The sequence below is a fragment of the Falco peregrinus genome, chromosome 6 (assembly GCF_023634155.1).
Source record: "Falco peregrinus isolate bFalPer1 chromosome 6, bFalPer1.pri, whole genome shotgun sequence".
Lineage (NCBI taxonomy): Eukaryota > Metazoa > Chordata > Aves > Falconiformes > Falconidae > Falco > Falco peregrinus.
In genome coordinates, this window is record NC_073726.1 from 57,901,047 (window position 1) to 57,921,178 (window position 20,132).

Consider the following 20,132-nt stretch of genomic DNA (forward strand, 5'->3'; position numbering starts at 1 on the left):
AGTATTGGGATGCAGGTGGGTGAAACAGTGGGATCCACAGAGATTGCAGGACATTATTCATGGAAGCAGACTCTCTCAATTTCATGTTTTCTGTTTTGCTGGAAGGGAAGGTAGGGATAGCAGGAGAAGAGCAGGCTAGATATGCTTCAGCTCTTAAGAGAAAGAATACTCCAGGCAGATTTCACAGAGCTTCCGATTCGCTCAGAGCACAGCTGCAGGGGATGCAATGCAATGCTGTGAAGGGCAACATCTGAAGCACAAGACATACAGAATATATTGTGAGCACACCCATATTTTTTCCTCCCTCTATACTCCCCTAATACTCATGTTTCTCCATCTTATTTCTGGCTAGAAATAAATTCCAATATATTTCTGGCTAGAAGATCATGCATAAGAGGAAAAGGAGACTGATTTCCTGCAGTATGGCTTCCTTTTTAAAAATAATATTGGTTTTTGGACTAGCAGCATCAGCAAGGTACACATGTCAATAACACTTGGGAAAAGACAATATTTTCATGCCACTGCAGATCCTTGTGCTGGCGCTTGAACTGCAAAATAAGTCAAAGCTATTTCTGAGACTGTTAAAATACAAGGAACATTTTCCTGAATGCATTTTGCTTGAAAATTATGTGCAGGACATTAAAAATCTAGAGAGGTCTGCATTTAAACTTCCATTTTTCCTTTTAAGACATCACTGATATTAATTAAGACTGAATCTTATGTGCAGAAGGGATGTGATTTGCAATTAGAATAGGCCAGATCCTGTTCCCAGTAGCACCATCAAAAATATTCCCACTACAGCCTTGGTGCAAAGGACAGAACAAACCCTTGATTATTTTAGAGTCACTGTCCCAGGTCCAGCTTTAAAAGTGGTAACCAATCTTGCTTTTAGAAGGGTAATTCCCAGCTTTCTGTAGCTTGAAGTGACTGCAGTTAAAAAAGCTAAATTGCTCTTGCTTACCTACATGTTTTGGGGGCTTATTCTAGTGTATCAGTGCCAGGTTCCTGGGTCATCTGGCAACACAGCAAAGATGCACAGAGCAGGTTAAGGAGTGAAGACTTGCCACAGGAGGCCTAGATCCGTGATTCATGGAGTGTGACAGACAAGCCCTCATGGACTGCAGATGGCTTTGACTCAGACCTTCTGCATTAGGTATGCCACAGCCCCGAGGTCATGCCATCAAACCCTGGGTCAGTTTTCAGCAATCTGACATCCCTGGTGGGATCCCATATCATCCTTTCATACTCTTCTCTATCCCTTTACTTTTAAAGTGAAGCTTTTAACTAGCTTTAATCAGCAGAAAGGGCATGCTGAGTTTGCTTTTCTGGAATTACTCATACCTCAGATTACAAAGAACACTTTAAACACCGCCATTGACTTCAGATCAGAATATCCCAGTCAACCAGGCTAACAGAGAATAGTCTCCTTGATCTTGCAGGAATCAGCAAAAGAAGCTCCAGCTGTCAGCCGAGTGAGTAGTTCTAACCTCTGCAAGGCAGCACGTGAATCCTACAAGGTGCATAAAATACACACCAAAAAATTCAAGGAACTCCATAGCAAAAGCTTATTTAAAAAGCACCTCATCCTGGCAGGAGATTTTGGCCAGGCTACAATCAGCAAGAGCACAGGCTGGGTCAGAAGGCTACTTCTTGAATGTAAAAATCAAGACAGCCTGGCTAAGGGAGTTTACAGACTCCATTGGCTTCATGCGCAGAGTCCATCGGTCCCTGACCGAGGGAGAAATGCTCAGCCAGAGCTCACCAAGGTCACAGGCAGCACTAGGAGAGCACGTTACCAATTTGGAACCAAGTGCCTCAGCTAGTGGAATTTAACATTAACTATCTGCAAGAGCAAAGTCCAAACAACTGCCACCTCTCTTAACCCAAGCGTCAGGGCTTATGAAGTTTGGGAACCCCAGTCTCTCTTCGGCAGCCCGGCAGCACCAGCCTATGGTGTGCTTTTTGGATAGAATCTGGAAGTGGGCTTTGCTGTAGTCCAGCCTTTGCTTTGTGGAAATCCAAGCAGGCATGGATCAGAAAAGTTAGGTAAGTACTGGATGCTCTGGAAAATTCTACCTTTACAGTCTGGAGCCAGTGAGCATTGCAAAAATTCAAAGGTCCCTTGCCAAATGCTTAAAAAACATTTCTTAATTTGATCTGGAGTCATACTTTATGTCAACATACCATCAAGGATTCTTGCAAAACAGAGTTTCTAGACCAAGTCACTTTTGAGATAGAGCCTGAGAAAGAAGCATTTGTAAAAGCAAACAGCACAGTTGATATTATAGTTTCATTCCAAAAAAACAGCTTTAAATTGCCAGAAATATGGTTTATTGGCCACACATCACACAAACAAACAATCAAGAGAACGGACTTTGTTACTGAGGGGATTTAGAAGGCTTCAAAATTGGATGCAAAGCTAGTTAAAATCATTAGCACATAGACATTGCCAATTCTCCATGCTGTATGCACATGTACACAAGTTATGTAGTCACAGGGGCTAACTTGCTGAGGGAAAGTATAAGAAAATATTCCACTTTTGCAGAAATGTTTACTTCAGAGGCACAATATGTTCTCCTGACAAGAAGGGTTAGCGTACATGATTAGGAGTCTCTCATACCAAAATCTGGATATTGCAGCTCTTATAAAAATTGGTCTCTGACAACACCCAAGTTATTTAATAGCACTTAACATATTACTACCACACACAGTATTAGCAAGAGTGTGACAGCCATTGCTAAATAATCTGTGTAGCTTTATCAGCAAGCAAACATTGCAGATGCACGGCAGCAAAATCTTTATATAACCCGCTTCACATATGTGAGCGTGAATAATATTCTAAAATTCTTTTTCTCTCAGCTATGTCATCTCCTTGCAAGATGGACCTGCCTAATACTGGTGGAAAACCCTTTCGCTAAGGGCAAAGGCTCCTTTTCTAATAAGCTTTACTTTTAACAGGGTTCGTAACACAGTCTGTACTTGTCCCCATCTATACAAGTTTAACTGCTAGACAGAAAGCTTCCACTTTCAAGGTCATATGGCTTCAAGCAAAGTCCATTAGGGTGCCATTTGCAAGGCTGAGTGAATCAGGATTCTTGCCTGAAGACTTGCACATTATCTGTTTGACATACATGCATTGGCAGGTCCAAGACATACATGATATAGAGGAAAAGTAGTCTGCTCTTCTCTTTCCCAGTGTCACTGAACACTCCACGTGGCAAGAGTTGAATCTATTCCCTTTAGCCTAGGGACAGTCTGAAGCCTGTGTCTACCCTAGAAGATTAGGATTTATTTTCTGGGACCACATAGCAAATATCCTCAGTTCACAGTCCTTTCAGTGATGGCCAGGCTTGCTGTAGACTACAGCACTTCATATTGACAGAACTGCATTGGGAGCCCTGAAGAAATGCTAAGCAGAAAATCTACCTACCTGACCTACAGCTAGGCACAAATTAAAAAAAGATGGAAGAGTGTGAAGAAGGATACCATTCAGTGAAAGATACAGCTTTTCAACAAAAAGGCTCACTTAGTAATAACACTTCTTGGGTGAGTATCATGGGTTTGGGTTCAGACTGGACGAAGATGATACATTTGGGATTTTATTCAATTAAAAAAACCAACCAAACAAAAAAAACCCCTGAAGACATTACAGGAAAGACTCTGAGCTTCCAGGCTCTGTGTTGAGATGCCCTAGTATGTACCTTTGCAACTTGCCAATTGGCTAAACTGCATAAAAATAGGAGTCTCGATATTTTCAAACTGAAGCTATCTTCACTAAAGCTATCTGAAGCCACAAAGTGGCTGTTTCATGGCACCAGCCATCTGACAGCGAGCCGCCCTTGGATATTCACAGGAGATGTATTGGCCCATCATTGGCTTGGACAGCGATACTTCAGGGTACATCAGAGGTTTATACCTGATCTACCTGGGCAAGTCAGCCAATGCCCTTACACAGAAGATCAATTCCTTTGGAAATATTACTTTGCACATTGGAGGACACACTGACACTACCGTGTGCAGTCAGCTGAGCTCACTCAGGGCTGGATTAAGGCAGGAAAAACTCTGCCGTGATGGCTGGGTGTGTGCCCGAGCCCACTCCTACTGAGCCAGACTGGGAGTGCCAGCACTGCTCTCCCTGGTGCTACCAGTGTGGGGAAGCCTTTCCAGCTCAGACCCCCAGACCATAAGAAAAACAGTGTCTTCTCAAGTCCAGAGTGTGAAACATTTCTGTATTTGTGGGAAGCATTGCCCCCAGGGAAAATAATTTGCCCACCAGGTGACAGAGCACTGCCTGTGCAGTGTCACAGGAGCAAGGACAACAGTATGTTCTCCTCTGTGTCCTCCAGCTCAGCAGCTCTGTGGCCCTCACATTCGGGAGCTCTAGTCCCAGGGGGGTACTGAATGCCAGCCTGTAGACAAGAGTCCTTTAAGTTAAATGAAAAATTCAGTTTCTCCTTCGCCTTACCCTGCTAGCCTCTTCACCCCCTCCCTCAGCGATGCCGCAGGACACTCTTTGAAGGCCAAGTGCTCCCTGACAGCCAGTGCCATGATTTACACTTCCACGGCACATTTCACAGTAATAGATGCCAAAAGACAATTCAAACAGTCTTTCATAGAGGAAGTCTTATACCTGAGTTATGATAAAACACTGCAGCACATAAATATCGCACAGTAGCCATATGACAAACCACAAAGATGAGTATCAAAGGTAGCTACAGGGGGGATTTTGGTGGGTTGAATGCAGTTTCTCACATTGGCTCTGGCCTGAACATCAGAACCAATATCATCCCTGTTGTTACAAAGGGTGGCACAGAGGTCTTAGTAGCTACAATTTTTTCTGTCTCAGAAGATAATGTGTCCTGGAGCCAAAATCATACAGAGAAACTGGAATTAGCAACAAATCAAAAATAAATCAGTTCAACTTACTGGGTCAGCCCTCACCACAACCTATCATAACCTATTTCTTCCCTTCAGCTCTCTCTCATCAGGCACGTAATGACTTAGGATGAGATCCCAGCCCAGCTCAAGGCAACACGTCTGGATGCAGAGGGCTAATCCTCTGCTGATGTTCACTGACAAGATGTCACCGAAGTTGATGAAGTGGTATCAATTTACAACAGTCGAGGATATGTCACATAAGGTAATCAAACGTTAAAAGAAATGCGATGGCAAGAGTCCTAAACATTTTCAAAACACTGCTGTCAGAACAAATCTCAGAGTACAAAATCCTTCGTTGAGAAGCTGTCAGAGACCCACATGGGTTGCTGGTTTATTTTATCCTGCCTGGAACACTGTGCACCCATCTTCCCTCCTTTTCAGTTATTATTCCTGTACCCTAAAATCCTACTGACAGGAGTCTCTGGTATCACATCAGCACCAAAACTTGGCTTAAAATCAGCCAAATATTTTGCTGAGCTTTCTCCTCCCCCCGCCCCCTCCTCCCCCCCCAGTTCCCCCCAGTTGCTAAAACTTTAGTTGAAAACATTTATTTTTCATTATGTCTGTGAAATGGGGAGTTTCAAAAGAGGTAGAAAAACAACCTATAAGAGGCAATAAATAAATTATTCCAGCACTCCCAAAACTGTTCAGAACACTTAATTCAACAAGGCGTTGAGACAGAACAACAGCAAAGCTGCTACATAGTGGGCAGCAAAGCAAAATCCAAGAAAAAGCAAAATAATTACCTGGATTTCTTAGCATCTTTTATCCAAAGTGCTTTGCAGACATATATGCATATTATATAGGGATCATTCATCTAACTCTGAAATATAGCTGGCTTCACATCAGAACTAAGTTATATAACAGCACATAATAAAACTATATAGCAGTCAGAGAGAAAAAATGAAGAGTAACTATTCTAGTTCAATTACAGAACAAATGCCAAGTCAGCAGAATACTACTTTCTCTAAGTGAAATTTAGCAGAAGAACAAGGATTGCATTCAAACTCGTGTGGAAGATGTTACAACATCACTAACAACTAAGCCTTTAGGTTTACTTCTAAATGAAAATATAGTACCACTGGCAGCAAAATGCCCCTACCGCAGTGTTAGAGAGGGCCCAGGTGTTACCCAGTGAGTCATCATCATTCATTTCTGAATCACCTGCACTTCCTCAAAGGCCTCCCAGCTGAGAATCAATCAGTGAAGCCCAATGAAGATTAATATTTCTCAAGAGCCAGTATGATCATAGGGCTGACACAGAAGTGCTTCTAACACTTCTGTTAGGCCAGGAGTACTCAGTATGGTTTCTGAGAGGTCATCCAGGCCACAGGATGTGCCTGCTTACTCTAAAGACTGTGGTTAACAGCTTGAGGGCAATGAAGCCCCTCATATGCCAGCGTGATTACATGGAATTGTAATACATAGAATTGTAATCATGGGCATATCAATCAGGGAAGGACTGTATTTCTGGCTGTGGACCACACTGTCTAGTTAAGGTGCATGATCCCCCCTCGCTACTGGAGCTTGTAGGTTTGTACAGAGGTTGCTGGCAGGCCACCACACTTATCCAGGAACCACAATTTTAGTTATTATTTATATAGAAACGTGCTGTTGCATTCTACATCACAAAATGCATGTTACAGGCAGGAGCCTTGTTGTTAGGTGGCTTCATTTTCCTCATTGCCTGTGAGTGCCCAGCTCTCACTTGTTTGCATCATAACAAATTTCACATATTCAAATGACCAGCATTTTATTCAGAAATTTCTGGTGATGGATGCCTGGGATAGTCAGCTCTGCTGGAAAGCCTTAATTCTGGCTGGTGGTTGTTTCAAGCCTCAAAGTGCATGAAATTGTAATTGGTCCATGCTTGGAAGCTTTCCTTTGCAAATAAAGACTAAAAACATTAGTGTTACACCATCTTTGATACTGCAGAGTGTAAACCTGTTCCACAGACCAAGGGTATTACCCCTGCAATAGGGATTTTCTTTCAGCACTTCTCAATAGTCCATCAAGCACTGGAACCAGAACCCGTCTCGTAGGTAGCCCTATGCCTCTTTACGTTTCCAGCAGGCTTGGGAAGTGGCAGAAACACAGGACAGTAGAAATGCAAAGTGTAGTTCACCCTTCTTCCCAAGTAGAGGAAGAACGAATTTGTGTGTCCTTTTCCCAATGGAAAGTTGCATAAAAATCTTCAGTCGCAAAATGTGAATGGGATGCCTAGGCTGATGTTTCATCCAAAATCCGGGTTCACCACACTCATGGCTGATGAGGATCTGCTGCTGTCTCAGAGTGACATGCATCCCTTGCTAAAACAGCATCGGTTTCTGCCACCATCTCTGTCCTTGCCTCCTCCAACCTCATGGCATAAATACAAGGAAGCTGCAGGCATACTTGTCCTCTTTTCTTTATACAGTCTGTTTCTCTTCCCTATTCACACTCATATATCAATAGTGACTGGTTTATGTGGTTAAAATTATATCCCCAGACATTTCAGATCTATAGCCAAAGCAGATTTGACTAGTTGGAATTCACCTTTGAAGAATAAATAAGAACGCGGAAAGGTGTTGAAATCAAAGCTGTAGCAGTCAAAGACTGGAAACCTCCAGCTATGTCTTGAGAGACTTGATCTAGAGATAAGCTAGAGCTTCCAATTTAAGGAAGAAAAAGGAGAATATTGAGCAACTACTGTGTGACTCTTTCACCCCCAAGTTCTCCTATAATTTCTCATCTCCATATGGCTTTTTTGTTCCTGAAAGCCATCTCTCTCCAAGCTATTTACTGTGGCACGCCAGCCTGACACAGAAAGTACCTCCCCAACCCAGGGAGCTTACTGGGACAGCCCTGAGTCAGTCAGCACCAGCTGATAAGGAATAATTCAATACAGTCTATTCTGCAGTCTCTGGCCCTGAGACACTAATCCAGAGGCTAATAAATCAGTAATCCCTTGCTGATCCGCAGGCTCCATTTCTCACGCTTAGCCCCACGTCATTACTCCAGGTTATATCTGCTTTTACCACCCTCAATTTCCCTTCCCTCCCAGCACCCCAGCCTTGTGCCATCCTCGCCAGTGTGAGGTTGTTACAGCCACCTTTCAGGATCCACCTAATGAAGCCGTTCATATTTAGTTATTTCAGCCTTGCCCCCTGAATTATTGCTATTCCAAAGCACAGGCTATTTAATTTGCTTTCTGAGCAGGTGGGGTCAAGCCTGCCTCAGAAATGCCCATGCCAGCCCAGCATGGGAGCTGCTGAGCACCATTATGGGGAGAACCATCACCTTCCAAAAGGGTTCCCTCCTCCCCAGGCACCCCGACCTGCCCCAGGAGGGGACAGGTACAAATGAGCCATCGGGAGGTCCCAGTTACAAGGTGACAGCCCCCATTTACGTTGCCAGCTGCTCATTCATCTGGAAGGGGAAGCTGTAAGCCATGCCCTGGATCAGCCAACCCTCCGGTTAACTTAATCATCCTTGTAAACATCAGTGGCAGCCACGAGTAAGGAGGAAGCTAGGGAAGGAGACATGCAGCTCCCTGGCAAAGCACAGGGCTGCTGTCCCAGGCCAAGCCCTTTGTCAGTTCGGTCTCCCTGTGGCCACTGCCAGATGCTACAGAGAAGGTAAATAATGCAGAAGCATTGATCTTCTGTGTTAATTTTATCATGCTCCTAATAGAAATTGGCTGAGGAACTGAAGCATAGGGTTTAGCGTACTATCAGTAAATACCATTATTTATTCTGAAACCTCTGGATTTTCTCAGCCACCTCTCATGTCCAGCCCAATGAATCTCACAGAGATCCTGCTTTTGGTGTTGTTCTGGGGCAGGGAGTTAGTTTTACAGCATGCTTTCACTTGGCAGTGATCTGCAGCTTAGTTCCAAGCTTGCCCTCTTTTAATTTAATCAGATGTCCTTTGAATGTAGTACTGTATTTCAGGCATCTCAAAACAGCTGATACAGAGAGAACTGAAGTGCTGTTTCTTTCCTGCTTTGGAAAAAGCACACCTGTGGCCCACAGCTAGAGTTCATCCCGAGACACCAGAGCCAGAAAGAAAAAAGAAGCCTTAAGAGGATATAGGAAAAGAGATACCAAATGCTCCCAACACTTCTCAAGGTGTAAGCACCAATTTTTTGCTTTCAGCAGGTGTCTTAGGATGTCAAACACTTTCACTAGCAAAGAGTGTAAGGGTTGCAGGGTACGTTGCTGTGTAGGCTGTCAACAGTCACCATCCCTCTCCCTTGATTTAGGAGATAAGAAAGGCTCCTTATCTTCCACGTGGATTTAACTTTACTTCAACTTGTAAAAAACAAAGCAGCACTTAAAGTGATCTGTGTGCTTCAAATCACAAACAGATGCATGAAACAGCAGAGCCACAGTGGTCACTCTGATTAGCAAAGTGCTATTTAAAGAGCACTAAGAAGCTGACTACATTCCTCATTTTCTACTTGTCCCTCCTGCACCCCTTTCAACTTCCCTACTCTCCAGATGCCAAGAAAAACAAATGAACTATAAAGATCAACAAATTGGGGTGTTTCAGCTGCTTCTTTCCTGCTGGTTAAGAAGGAATAGAAATGCAAAAGCAAGTATACAAGTCATAAGCAACAGGACTGCCTTAAAGGTGTTTGAGATATCTCTAATGCTACATCCACAGTAGCTATGTATAAAAATGACGGTAACAATAAAGCTTCATGTCTAAAAGGCCTCCATCCCTCCGTAAGGCTTTTCAGAGCTGTCCATTAGAGGTCACTAGCATTCAGCCACAGCAGGACCCCAGCCCCTGCAGATGAAATCCCAGGCACCAGACCTCCAGCCAAAACACTTTACCCTCAGCCAAAGAGGAGAACCGAACAGAAAACACACGCCCTTCTCCACCCTATTGCATGTGAGAGGAAAACCTTAGTGGGAAAGATGTAGCTTAGGAAAATAAATGCATATGCCTGTGCCACAGGGGGAGCCCACCAGCTGCTGAGGTGATCCCTTGTAGTGATCAGAGCAGCCTCATCCAACACTCCTGCCAGCAAGCTCAGAGAAGTGATGACTACTTAGGCAAAGGCAAAGACTTAGGCAGGCAAGCTATGCCCTAGGTACTAAAACTGCCAGGCCATGCAGGGTTTGATAAACTGCAGAAAATAAGCGAACTGCCAGCCAGGTCATGGGAAACAGATACTGCCTCTGCTCCCCTTGGAGACCCATGTCCCTGCTGCACCCACTCACCCACCCTCCATCCCTCCCCTGCATGAGGGACTGCTCTCACTGCAGCCTGCATGTGATGCCAGGAGAGGATAACCATGCTGTGACACTGCAATACAATGCAGCAGTCTCTGCTCGTCCTCCCTGAGGACCCACTGCAGCTCTCAGCTAAAGCCCATTCCCCCACCATCCCACAAGGGTAAGGACACAACACACCCCTGCTGGCCCAGAGCTAAGTCTAGAAGGAAACTTGGTGACCTGGGTCAACCTGGGAGCACAGACATCTGATGTAAAGGCACATTACAGCATCTCATGGCTCTTGCAAAAAACAAAGCAAAAACGCCGAAACACACCGACCTGCACAAATTGCCACCTATTTGCTGTGCTCTGTGGCTGATAACCTGCCTATAAGCACTGCAATTACACTGGATCCCAAAGCAGGTGGTCAATTCATCAGCCAGCTGCATCCCTCCCACATACCACCATTTCCTTCTGTCCTGCAACAAGGAAAACCCACCACCTCTCTCATTTCCCTGCCAAACACACGGGACCCTCAGGGCTCCACCCACAGAGCTCCTGGTTACTTGTTGGTCCTCAAGATGACATGCCTGTATTTGATGGTGCTTTTGTGGACAGGCTACAAGGGCTGCAATGGAACCATGCTGCTGCATCAGTGTCTGAAGATGTAAAAGTCGGGCTGTGACCTCTTCTGACCCTATTGTCCACCCATCCCTCCGAGAGACCAAACCTGTGATGGCAATCCCTCCACACGGCCACCTTGCATTTGTCCAAATGCTCCTACCCTGGTAGTAGCTTCTGTCCTTAAGCACCTCACTAGTTCATTTGAGATTATGGTCACAGGCACAGCACGTTTGCTACATACCTCTCTGTATGCTCTTTATGAACCCCTGGCATGAGGATGCAGCACGCAGAGGCGGCAGAGAAGAGGGGAAGGATATTCGAGTGCTGACTGGGCTGTCCTCCTGATGCAGGACAATGGCAAGCCAGGACTCATAGTCCACAGCTCCCACCTTTTAACGGCTTATGATGAGTATTTACAGAAAGGGGAGGAGGAATAATGAAGGTATCATTTTTTTGCAGCAGGTTTTCTTCGAGACAAGAGGCCAGCCCCAGCCCGACAGCCACCCAGGCTGCTTCCAGCTCTCTGTTTATACCCAGCTGGCAGAGGCACTGTGAGTTTGTATGTACACACACACATCTCACCCACCTCAGCACTAACCTGCAGAAGGCTAAGGGAGGAGATCAGAGAAGTCAAAGGCTGATGAAGACACTGCTCAGTGCTGTATTGATTTTTCTGACCTGGCACTAGCAGATCCAAATTGAAGGCCAAAACTGTTAGATCACTCCCAAATATCAGCCTGCTGTTTATTACTCTATGCTGCTGACCTAGGTTGGACCCACAGTATAACCAAGCCTATAAAAGGCTTAATGCCTCCCCTTTAAGGATTGTTACCATCTGACACTTCACTACTACCGGGCAACCTGCTGCATTAACCAGACTCATCAGGGATCATGCAAAAAATCTGCCTTTACTTTGCATACACCTCCTTGGTTCAACCTCAACTGAGACGAGAAGGTCCACAGCTTGGAAAGCCTCAGCTCATAGATGACATACCAGAATCACAGAATTTTTTAGCTTGGAAAAGACCTTTAAGATCAAGTCCAACCATTAACCTAGCACTGCCAAGTGCACCACTAAATCATGTCCCTAAGCACCAAATTTACAGATCTTTTAAATACCTCCAGGGATGGTGACTCAGCCACCTCCCTGGGCAGCCTGTTCCAATGCCTGACAACTCTTTCAGTGAAGAAATTTTCCTAACATCCAATCTAAACCTCCCCTAGCCTAGTAGAACTTCAGGCCATTGCTGCTTGTCCTATCACTTGTTACTTGGGAGAAGAAACCAACACCCACTGCACTACAGCCTCCTTTCAGGGAGCTGTAGAGAGCAATAAGGTCTCCTCCAAGCCTCCTTTTCTCCAGGCTTATCAACCCCAGTTCCCTCAGCCACTCCTCATAAGACTTGTTCTCTAGATCTTTCTAGGAGAATGCTGTGGGAAATGGTGCCAAAAGCTTTGCTAAAGCCTAGGTAGACCACATCCACAGCCTTTCCCTCATTCACAAAGTGCGTCACCTTGTCATAGATGGAGATCAGGTTAGTCAAGCACGACCTGCCTTTCATAAACTCATGCTAGCTGGGCCTGATCACCTGGTTGTCCTGTACATGCCATGTGATGGCACTCAAGACAATGTGCTCTATAACCTTCCCTGACAGCAAGGTCACACTGACAGGCCTGTAGTTCCCTGCATCCTCCTTCCAGCCCTTCTTGTGGATGGGAATCACATTTTCTAACTTCCAGTCGACCGGGACCTCCCTGGTTAGCCAGGACTGCTGATAAATGATAGAAAGCAGCTTGGTGAGCGCTTCCACCAGCTCCCTCAGTACCCTCGGGTACATCCCATCCAGCCCTGTAGACGTGTGTGTGCCTAAGTGGTGTAGCAGGTTGCTGACCATTTCCCCTTGGATTATGGGGGCTTCACTATGCTCCCCAGCCTTGCCTTCCAGCCCAGGGGGCTGAGTACCCAGAGAACAACTGGTCTTACTTTCAAAGACTGAGGCAAAGAAGGCATTACATACCTCAGCTTTTTCCTCACCCTTTGTCACTGTTTGCCCCCGCATCCAATAAAGGCTGGAGATTCTCCTTAGCTCTCCTTTTGTTGCTAACATATTTAGAGAAACACTTTAAAATGTCTTTTACAGTAGTAGCCAGATTAAATTCTAGCTGGGCTTTGGCCCTTCTGATTTTCTCCCTGCATAACCTCATGACACTTCTGTAGCCCCCCCTCGAGTTGCTTATCCCTTCTTTCAATGGTCATAAACTCTCCTTTTTTGTCTGAGTTCCAGCCAGGCTGGTGGTCTTCCCTACTGGCTCATCTTTCAGCCCATAGGGACAGCCTGCTACTGCACCTTTAAGATTTCCTTCTCTCCAGTCTTCCTGAACTCCTTTGCCCTTCAGGACTGCTTCCCAAGGCACTCTGTCAACCAGGCTCTTAAACAGCCCAAAGTCGGCCCTCCAGAATTCCAAGGTAGCAGTCCTGCTGACCCCCATCCACACTTCTCTGAGTACTGAAAACTATTATTTTGTGATCATTACGACCAAGACGGCCTCCAGCCATCCCATCACCCACAAGTCCTTCTCTGTTCACAAACAACAGGTCCAGCGGGGCGCCTTCCCTAACAGGCTCCCTCGCCAGCTGTGTCAGGCAGTTATCTTCCACACACTCCAGGAACCTCCAAGACTGTTTCCTCTCTACTGTATTGTATTTCCAGCAGAAATCTGGTAAGTCCCCCATGAGAACAAGGGCTAGCAAATGTGAGACTTCTCCCAGCTGATTATAGAATACTTTGTCTGCCTCTTCATCCCGGTTGGGTGGTCTATAACAGACTCCGACCATCACATCTGCCTTGTTGGCCTTTCCCCTGATCCTTACCACAAACACTCAACCCTATTGTCACCATCATTAAGCTCTAGACAATCAAAACACTCGCTAACATATAGGGCTTCTCCTTCCTTGCCCATCCCTTCTGAAGTGTTTATAGCCATCCACTGCAGCACTCCAGTTGTGCAACTCATCCCACCTTGTTTCCATGATGGTAACCATGTCATAGTTTTCTTGGTGCACAATGGCTTCCAGTTCCTCGTGTTTGGTGCCCCTGCTGTGTGCATTAGCATAGATGCACTTCAGTGGGTCTATTGATCCGGCCACCTTTTAGCCGGGTGAAGCCCTAATTCATACATGACCATTCTCAGGTGTTTCCATGGTTTCTAACACATCAGTAACTCTAGCATCTTTGATGCCACATGGCTATCCTTCCCCTACCTCCACTGAGATGGCAGACCAAATGACCTCACTAGCACACTGTCGCTCAAACACTGGTGTGTCACCTCCAGGCTTATCTCTAGGAAGCCTGCTTTTATCACCTTCCCCCTTCAAATCTAGTTTAAAGTTCTTTCAATGAGCCCTGCTAAGTCCTGTGCAAAGACCCTTCTCCCCCTTTGAGACAGCTGTATCCCATCTGTTGCCAGAAGGCCTGGCATCATGTAAACCAACACACAATCAAAAACCCCAAAATTCTGCTGATGACATCAAGCTCAGAGCCAGGTACTGATCTGCTGGCTCTTCCTGTTTCTTCCCTCATCATTCCCTGCAACTGGAAGGCCAGAGGAGAACACTGCTTGTGCTCCCGATCCCTTAACCAGTTGTCCCAAGGCCCTGAAGCCTCTCTTGATTGCCTTCAAACTTCTTGTTGCAACTTCATCCCTGCCTACCTAAAAAAAAATAATCAATAATGGATAATAACCTGAGGGCTGTATCAGGGTAGGAAGCTTCCTTTCACATCTTTAACCCTGGCCCCAGGGCAGGCAGAAGACTCCCGTAAGAAGTGGGTCCAGTCTGCCTATTGGGCCTTCTGTTCCCTTCAGAAGGGAGTGTCCTGTGACAATGACCCATCTTTTTTCCTTTATGTAAGCAGTTTTGATGCAAGATATAGGCCAACTTAACTTCAGTGGCACCTCCAGGCTAGATGAACCATCATCCTTGTTATTGTTCAGTTCCATTTGCAGAGCCTCATACCTATCTCAAGTGTACCTTGAGATGTGGTACAGCTGAAGCAGGACTCAGCCAGAACAGGTAAGAAGGAGAAAGAGCCATTTTTTTCCTCACCTCAGGAAGAAGAGTTAAAAAAATGTGAGTTTGTTTCACTCCTGAGCCGCACCTCCCCTTGCAGAGGTCTTCATTCTTTTTTGCTTTTCGAGGGTTTGCACACAGAAGCATATTCTTGGCTACATTTGCCAGCACTTTGAAACAGTCACAGAATCACAGAATGGTTGGGGTTGGAAGGTATCTCTGGAGCACATCAAGCCCACCCCCCTGCTAAAGCAGGTTCACCTAGAGCAGGCAGGCTCTAGCAGTCCTCAGGGGGAAAGCTGGGCACCTGCGCTGCCAAGCCCTGCGGTTTGGAGAAGATGCAGGCAAATTTACTTTGTTGAGCAGTCCCATGTGGGCAGCGGGGAGCAGGCTGCAGGTTTGTTCTGTCCTTGGCACCTGATATGGTATTCGGGGATTGGAAGGAAGACAGACTCCCACTGGAGGAGTAGATGAAGCAGCTGCTCTGTTATTTCAGTGCTCCCCACCTTCTGAGCTAGAAGAGTCTTAGCCCTTAGGATACCATCTCTTCCATGAGAGAGCAGCAACAACTCTCCAACAGGCTGAAATCCAGCTCCTTCAAGTTCCCACCCTTACCTTAAGGCTGACAAGCGACTGCCCCTGTTCTCTAGTCACCACTGGGCATCGCCCATCAGGTTTTTCCACCTTCTCCCCCAGCTGTGGGGCCCTCTGTGAGCACAGGCATTTTGTGCAGCCACTGATGGCTGTGGGTGGGAGGGTGGCTGAGCATGAAGAGGATCCCTTTCCGAGGCTTGCTTAGCAGCTTGGAAGAGTTTCCCTCAAGGGGAGAAAGCACTGCAAGCACAGGATTGTCCCTGTCAGCCAGTTCATTTGCCTTACCCCTGCCCAGGTGAGCGGGAGAGCGCTGTCTGCTTGCATTACAGCAGTCGTGCTGTTGGTAAGCTGCAAACAGGCAAAGAGTTCACTTGGGAAAAAACACAAAGCATGGTGGGGCAGGAGAGGAGAGACTTTTAAAACACTTTTGTCTTTTGATAATCACAGTAATAAGACCTCTGGTAGAAAACCAATACCCAATAAAATGTTCAACAAGTCCAAGGAGATATTCAAGGCTACTGAGACCAGTTGGTGAAAGCCTGAGACTCTGGCCTTCAATATGTTAATTCACAACATACCCGAGAGAAGAACACGACCCAGAGCTCCACAGAGCTACAAAGAAGCATTGCTGCTGGGAGGATCAGGTGAAAATTTTTAAGCTGGTGGTAGTAGCAGCCACTGTTCTTTCAGGAGAAAGAAGCTGTTCAGCTGTTTTGGAATAGGCAATTGCAAAAAAATCTGCCTGAATCAGTCTTGCAATCACCAAGGCTAGTCAGCCTGAGTTTCCATGGTAAGCATTTCCACCAGGAGCTTAAAGCAAACGGTGAGGGCAGTTTTGATGGAGGGGCGCAGAGAAAGGCAGGGGCAGCAGAACAGGAGAGGCAGGCTGGGAGCCAGGGAAGCACTTCTTGCACAACACAGAGCGAGCTAAGGGAGAGCTTTGCTTGCAGAGCACAGGGTAGGAGACACACTGGGAGTTTTGGGCAGCTATGTTCAGGGAAACAGGACCTTGTGTATGTTCCTTGTCAATAAAGAAAGACTAGGACAGACTGTCCTCGACTATCAATTACTTATCAAAACAGAACAAACCCTGTACCCCAGAGCTAGTTGCTGAGGTCTGGAGGTGGCATTGGCTGCTGGAAGGGTTTTGGGGGACACTGCCTCGCCTGCAGCAAGCACCATGAAGCAAACCCCAACAGAAGGGCTGGTAACATAACTCAGAGTACAGGAGAGATGGAGCTGCCACTTGTGCTCAGCATCCCCAACTCCAAGCCCAGGGCACAGAGAATCACAAACACAGGTTAACTAATACACAAGAGTAGTTGGAAGGTTTTACTCTGGGTCCCACTAGCCCAGGCATTGCCACCTCTAAACCCCTGTAAGGCCAAGGGCACAGACACACACACAGGAGATCGGTCCCCTCCCACCCCACTAAAAAACACTCCCAGTACAGCAATCCCATGGCCTGGTCACACACACTTATTGCTGGGGGAAAAATCCCCAACTTGCTATCACTGCTTGAGCGCCCTTTCCCAAGCTACTAAGAAAATACCATAGCCTGCACAGTAGTGTTTTTCAGTCCCAGCAAGAGCAAGTGGCAGATGCAGCACCAGGGAAGGAGACTGCCAGCCCCCCCCCCCCACACACACACAGCACAGGCAGACATACAAACTTACCTTTCACTCCTTCTTTCACTAACTGTCTTATCACCATAGCAACTGTAATCCCAGGTCATACAGCTAGGAAAAAAAAAACAACAAAACACCAGCACAAATGAAGATATACATTATTACAAAACACAGCCTCGGTGGTAGAATCTAATTTTCATTAGAGACATAACAGTGGTTTTGCATAATTATACACATATTAATGCCCAACATGCCCATCTTCAGTTAAAACTCATTAATTCAGTTCTAAATAAAAAGCATTGCTCATTGCAAGCTAATTCTTTTTTTAAAGGAGAAAATGTTTCTAAAAGCTCAAGTCATACTTGCACAGCTTTTTCTTAATCCCAAGATTAACAGGGAGAGGAAAATGCAAAGACTGGGTCAGGTCTGAAGCAGAAACATGGCATAAAATGTTACAGGAAACTTTGCTACAATATGAAGAGTAAGAGCAAGCAATAAAGAAAACTGGCCAGATACTGGAGCGTACCTGGAACCGAGACCCAAAGGAAAGCATCTCACGGCTTTCCCTCTGGCGCTTGCAGTGAAAGCAATACAGCAGCATCATATCAAGAAGCAACACACTGCTGTGAGTGACCAAGCACAGGTTCAGCTGGCATAAAAATTTACTGCGTGGCTTAAGGCCAGCATTTACAAGAGGAGGTTTATTTACTCTAACAGCATGGATATGAGATAGCAGCAGCACCAATGGACAGCCCCAGCCAAGAAAGCTCTGCAAAACAAAAAAAACCTTTCCTGTCTGTCCTTTCTTTTTTTATTTGATCCTACTACCTTCAGATTCACTTAATTACCCACTAAATGCAAATGTCCTGAGGCTGGTACCCTTTACCCCTCTCTGTTAACTGGCTTCCAGGTGGGCCTCATCTGAGTGATGGAGAGCCCCTGGTGCCAGTCAGATCCCAACTTCCCTGGTCCTATGTGTGGGGCAGTGCCTGGAGGATGGTTATTGCTACTTCAGGTGGCAGGGACCTGGGTAGGTAGGGGCTTTGAGACCTCACAGTGAGCTCTCATGCTGCAAATGTGCCTGTAGCTCTAAGGATGCTTGCAAAACCCTGACCTGGTGCATGCTGGACTTGACAGCAAAATCAATGCAGTGTCCTTAGGAGGTGCTTCTTCTTTAATTGTATTGATATCCTAGCCAGGGAATAAAGTGAGAAGCTACTTACCTGGGTTTGCCTCCACAGAGGCCTATTTAAGTCCTTACTTACAGAAAAGGGATGGAGGACTAGGACAAAAGGGAGTGGAGGGCTGAGCTTGAGGGAAGGGTGTTCGGCTGGAGAATGGGTGGAGGAAGGAAAAAGAGGGAGATGGCAAAACAAATGGAAAGACAGGAGAAGAGATGGAGAGAGGTCTGTCCTAAACAGCAGTAGAAATCCCTCATGGCTGTCAGTCTCCAGCTCCTCTCCTCCTTGCGCTCTTGTTAGCACGCAGCAGGAGGAAGATGGGCTGTGCACAAAGTTCGGCTGGTGTGGGAGAAAGCTCCCTTCTCACCCATGTTTCTGAAGGAGGGAGAGAGAATTTGCTACCTCTGTGTCCAAGCCTGTGTCTACCCCAGCCAGGGTCTTGGTCATCCTCTTTCTGCAGCAGGGAGACCTGGCTGATATGTACCTTTGGGATGTGCAGTGGGTCCAAATGTGGCCCCTTCACTCCACCCGACAAGCACCTCCTGCCCACATACCTGAGCCTTGGGAGTCCACCTGTCCATGATGAAAAGAGAAATAGCACCTTGTTTCAGATACTGCTTATCACAAACATTTATATTTTTTTAAATAACAAACTTACATCTCTGGCTCACTGTGTCTGTCCTCCCTTCTCAAGTGCTGCCTCAGACTGAAAAGATGCTTTCTAGAGGGGTCAGATGGAGCCTGACAGAGGGTCCTGCTGCGAAGGAGCTGTGAGCTCAGTGAGGGAAGAACCCACCTCCTCCCCAACTGCTTCCTCCTCCACGAGTCCTTCAGGTTGGCCCCTGGCTGGGAAGCAGAAGGTCGAAAAGATGTGTATCTTGTAGCCCAGGCTGGGTAAAGGCAGCTTTTCTGTAACCGTGCTGTGCTGCTGACACGTGTACACAAAGCAGCTCCGACCTGCCCAGACCACATGTGCCACAGAGGCACGGTGTGCTGCGGAGCCGTGCTGTAGGTGTGCCTGGGCTGTTTGCTGAGGCTTGCCCACTGCCTTCTGCCTGAACAGAGAGCAATAGCATTGCTAAAACCTCCAGAAAAACAAGGAGTTTTCAAATGTCTCTGAGATGAAATTTACTGATGGGAACATGGAAACAAGACAGGCATTGCAATATGCGGCTAATCTGGACAGAAGATTCAAAATCTTTGCTGAACTGGTGAAGGAAACAAAACCAGCCACTCCTCTGATATCTGTGTTGTCTGCAGTTCCCACCTCTGACTGCTACAAAAAGGGGGTGCGCTACAAAACGGGGAAGCGAGACAGACAGGGACTTCAGATGGAAGAACAGAGGGTCAAGGAGTAAGACAGAAATAAGGCACGTCTCCGTGGCCATCAGTGGTAGAATTGCAGCAGGTGAAGTCGTCTCAGGCTGCTTTCATTTCATGCCAGCCTGGGTGCAGGGAGCAGTGAAACTACCCTGGCGCAGACCTGTGTGGTCCCATGTCCCATGTGCACATGGGGAGTGCATGCTGAAGCCTTCTTCTTCCACACCTTCACAAGTAACTGCCCGGAGTACTTATGTTGAAGCAAGCTCAGGTTTGTCTCCACACCCCACTTTGGTCTACAGCCCTATGGGCTGAGTGCACCCCTGCCTCACAGCTGGCATGGCCTCCTCACCCTGTGCCCATCACCCTGGATGCTTGTGTGCCCTGAGCCTGGCTCCTAGGCACGGATCACGCAGTTGGAAAAGGTGTGTTTTCCCACACCCCTTCCTGCCTTCTAGCACCCACGATGCAGGAAGAGTTGTGAGGGGACACCAGCCCCTTCCTGTGGGTGGGTCGGGGATGAGACTTTGAAGTGACTGGGGAGGTCCCAGAAGGGGGGGCATGCATCAGTACC

General features: G+C 46.6%; 1 protein-coding gene across 2 annotated transcripts in view; it reads right to left on the reverse strand.

The window, feature by feature from the left end:
- The window catches only part of GRAP2 (GRB2 related adaptor protein 2), a 119,128-nt gene extending 100,015 nt beyond the window's left edge, over positions 1-19,113 (reverse strand). The window contains exons 1-2 of one of the 2 annotated variants that reach the window (XM_055808333.1): positions 18,897-19,113; positions 17,106-17,168 (exon numbers count right to left, since the gene is read on the reverse strand). In XM_055808333.1, coding sequence (XP_055664308.1) covers positions 17,106-17,164 — 59 coding nt within the window. In that variant the 5' untranslated portion in view covers positions 17,165-17,168; positions 18,897-19,113. The remainder of the gene's footprint in view (positions 1-17,105; positions 17,169-18,896) is intronic. The other variant, XM_055808334.1, reaches the window with a different exon arrangement.
- Between the last annotated feature and the right edge of the window lie 1,019 nt (positions 19,114-20,132).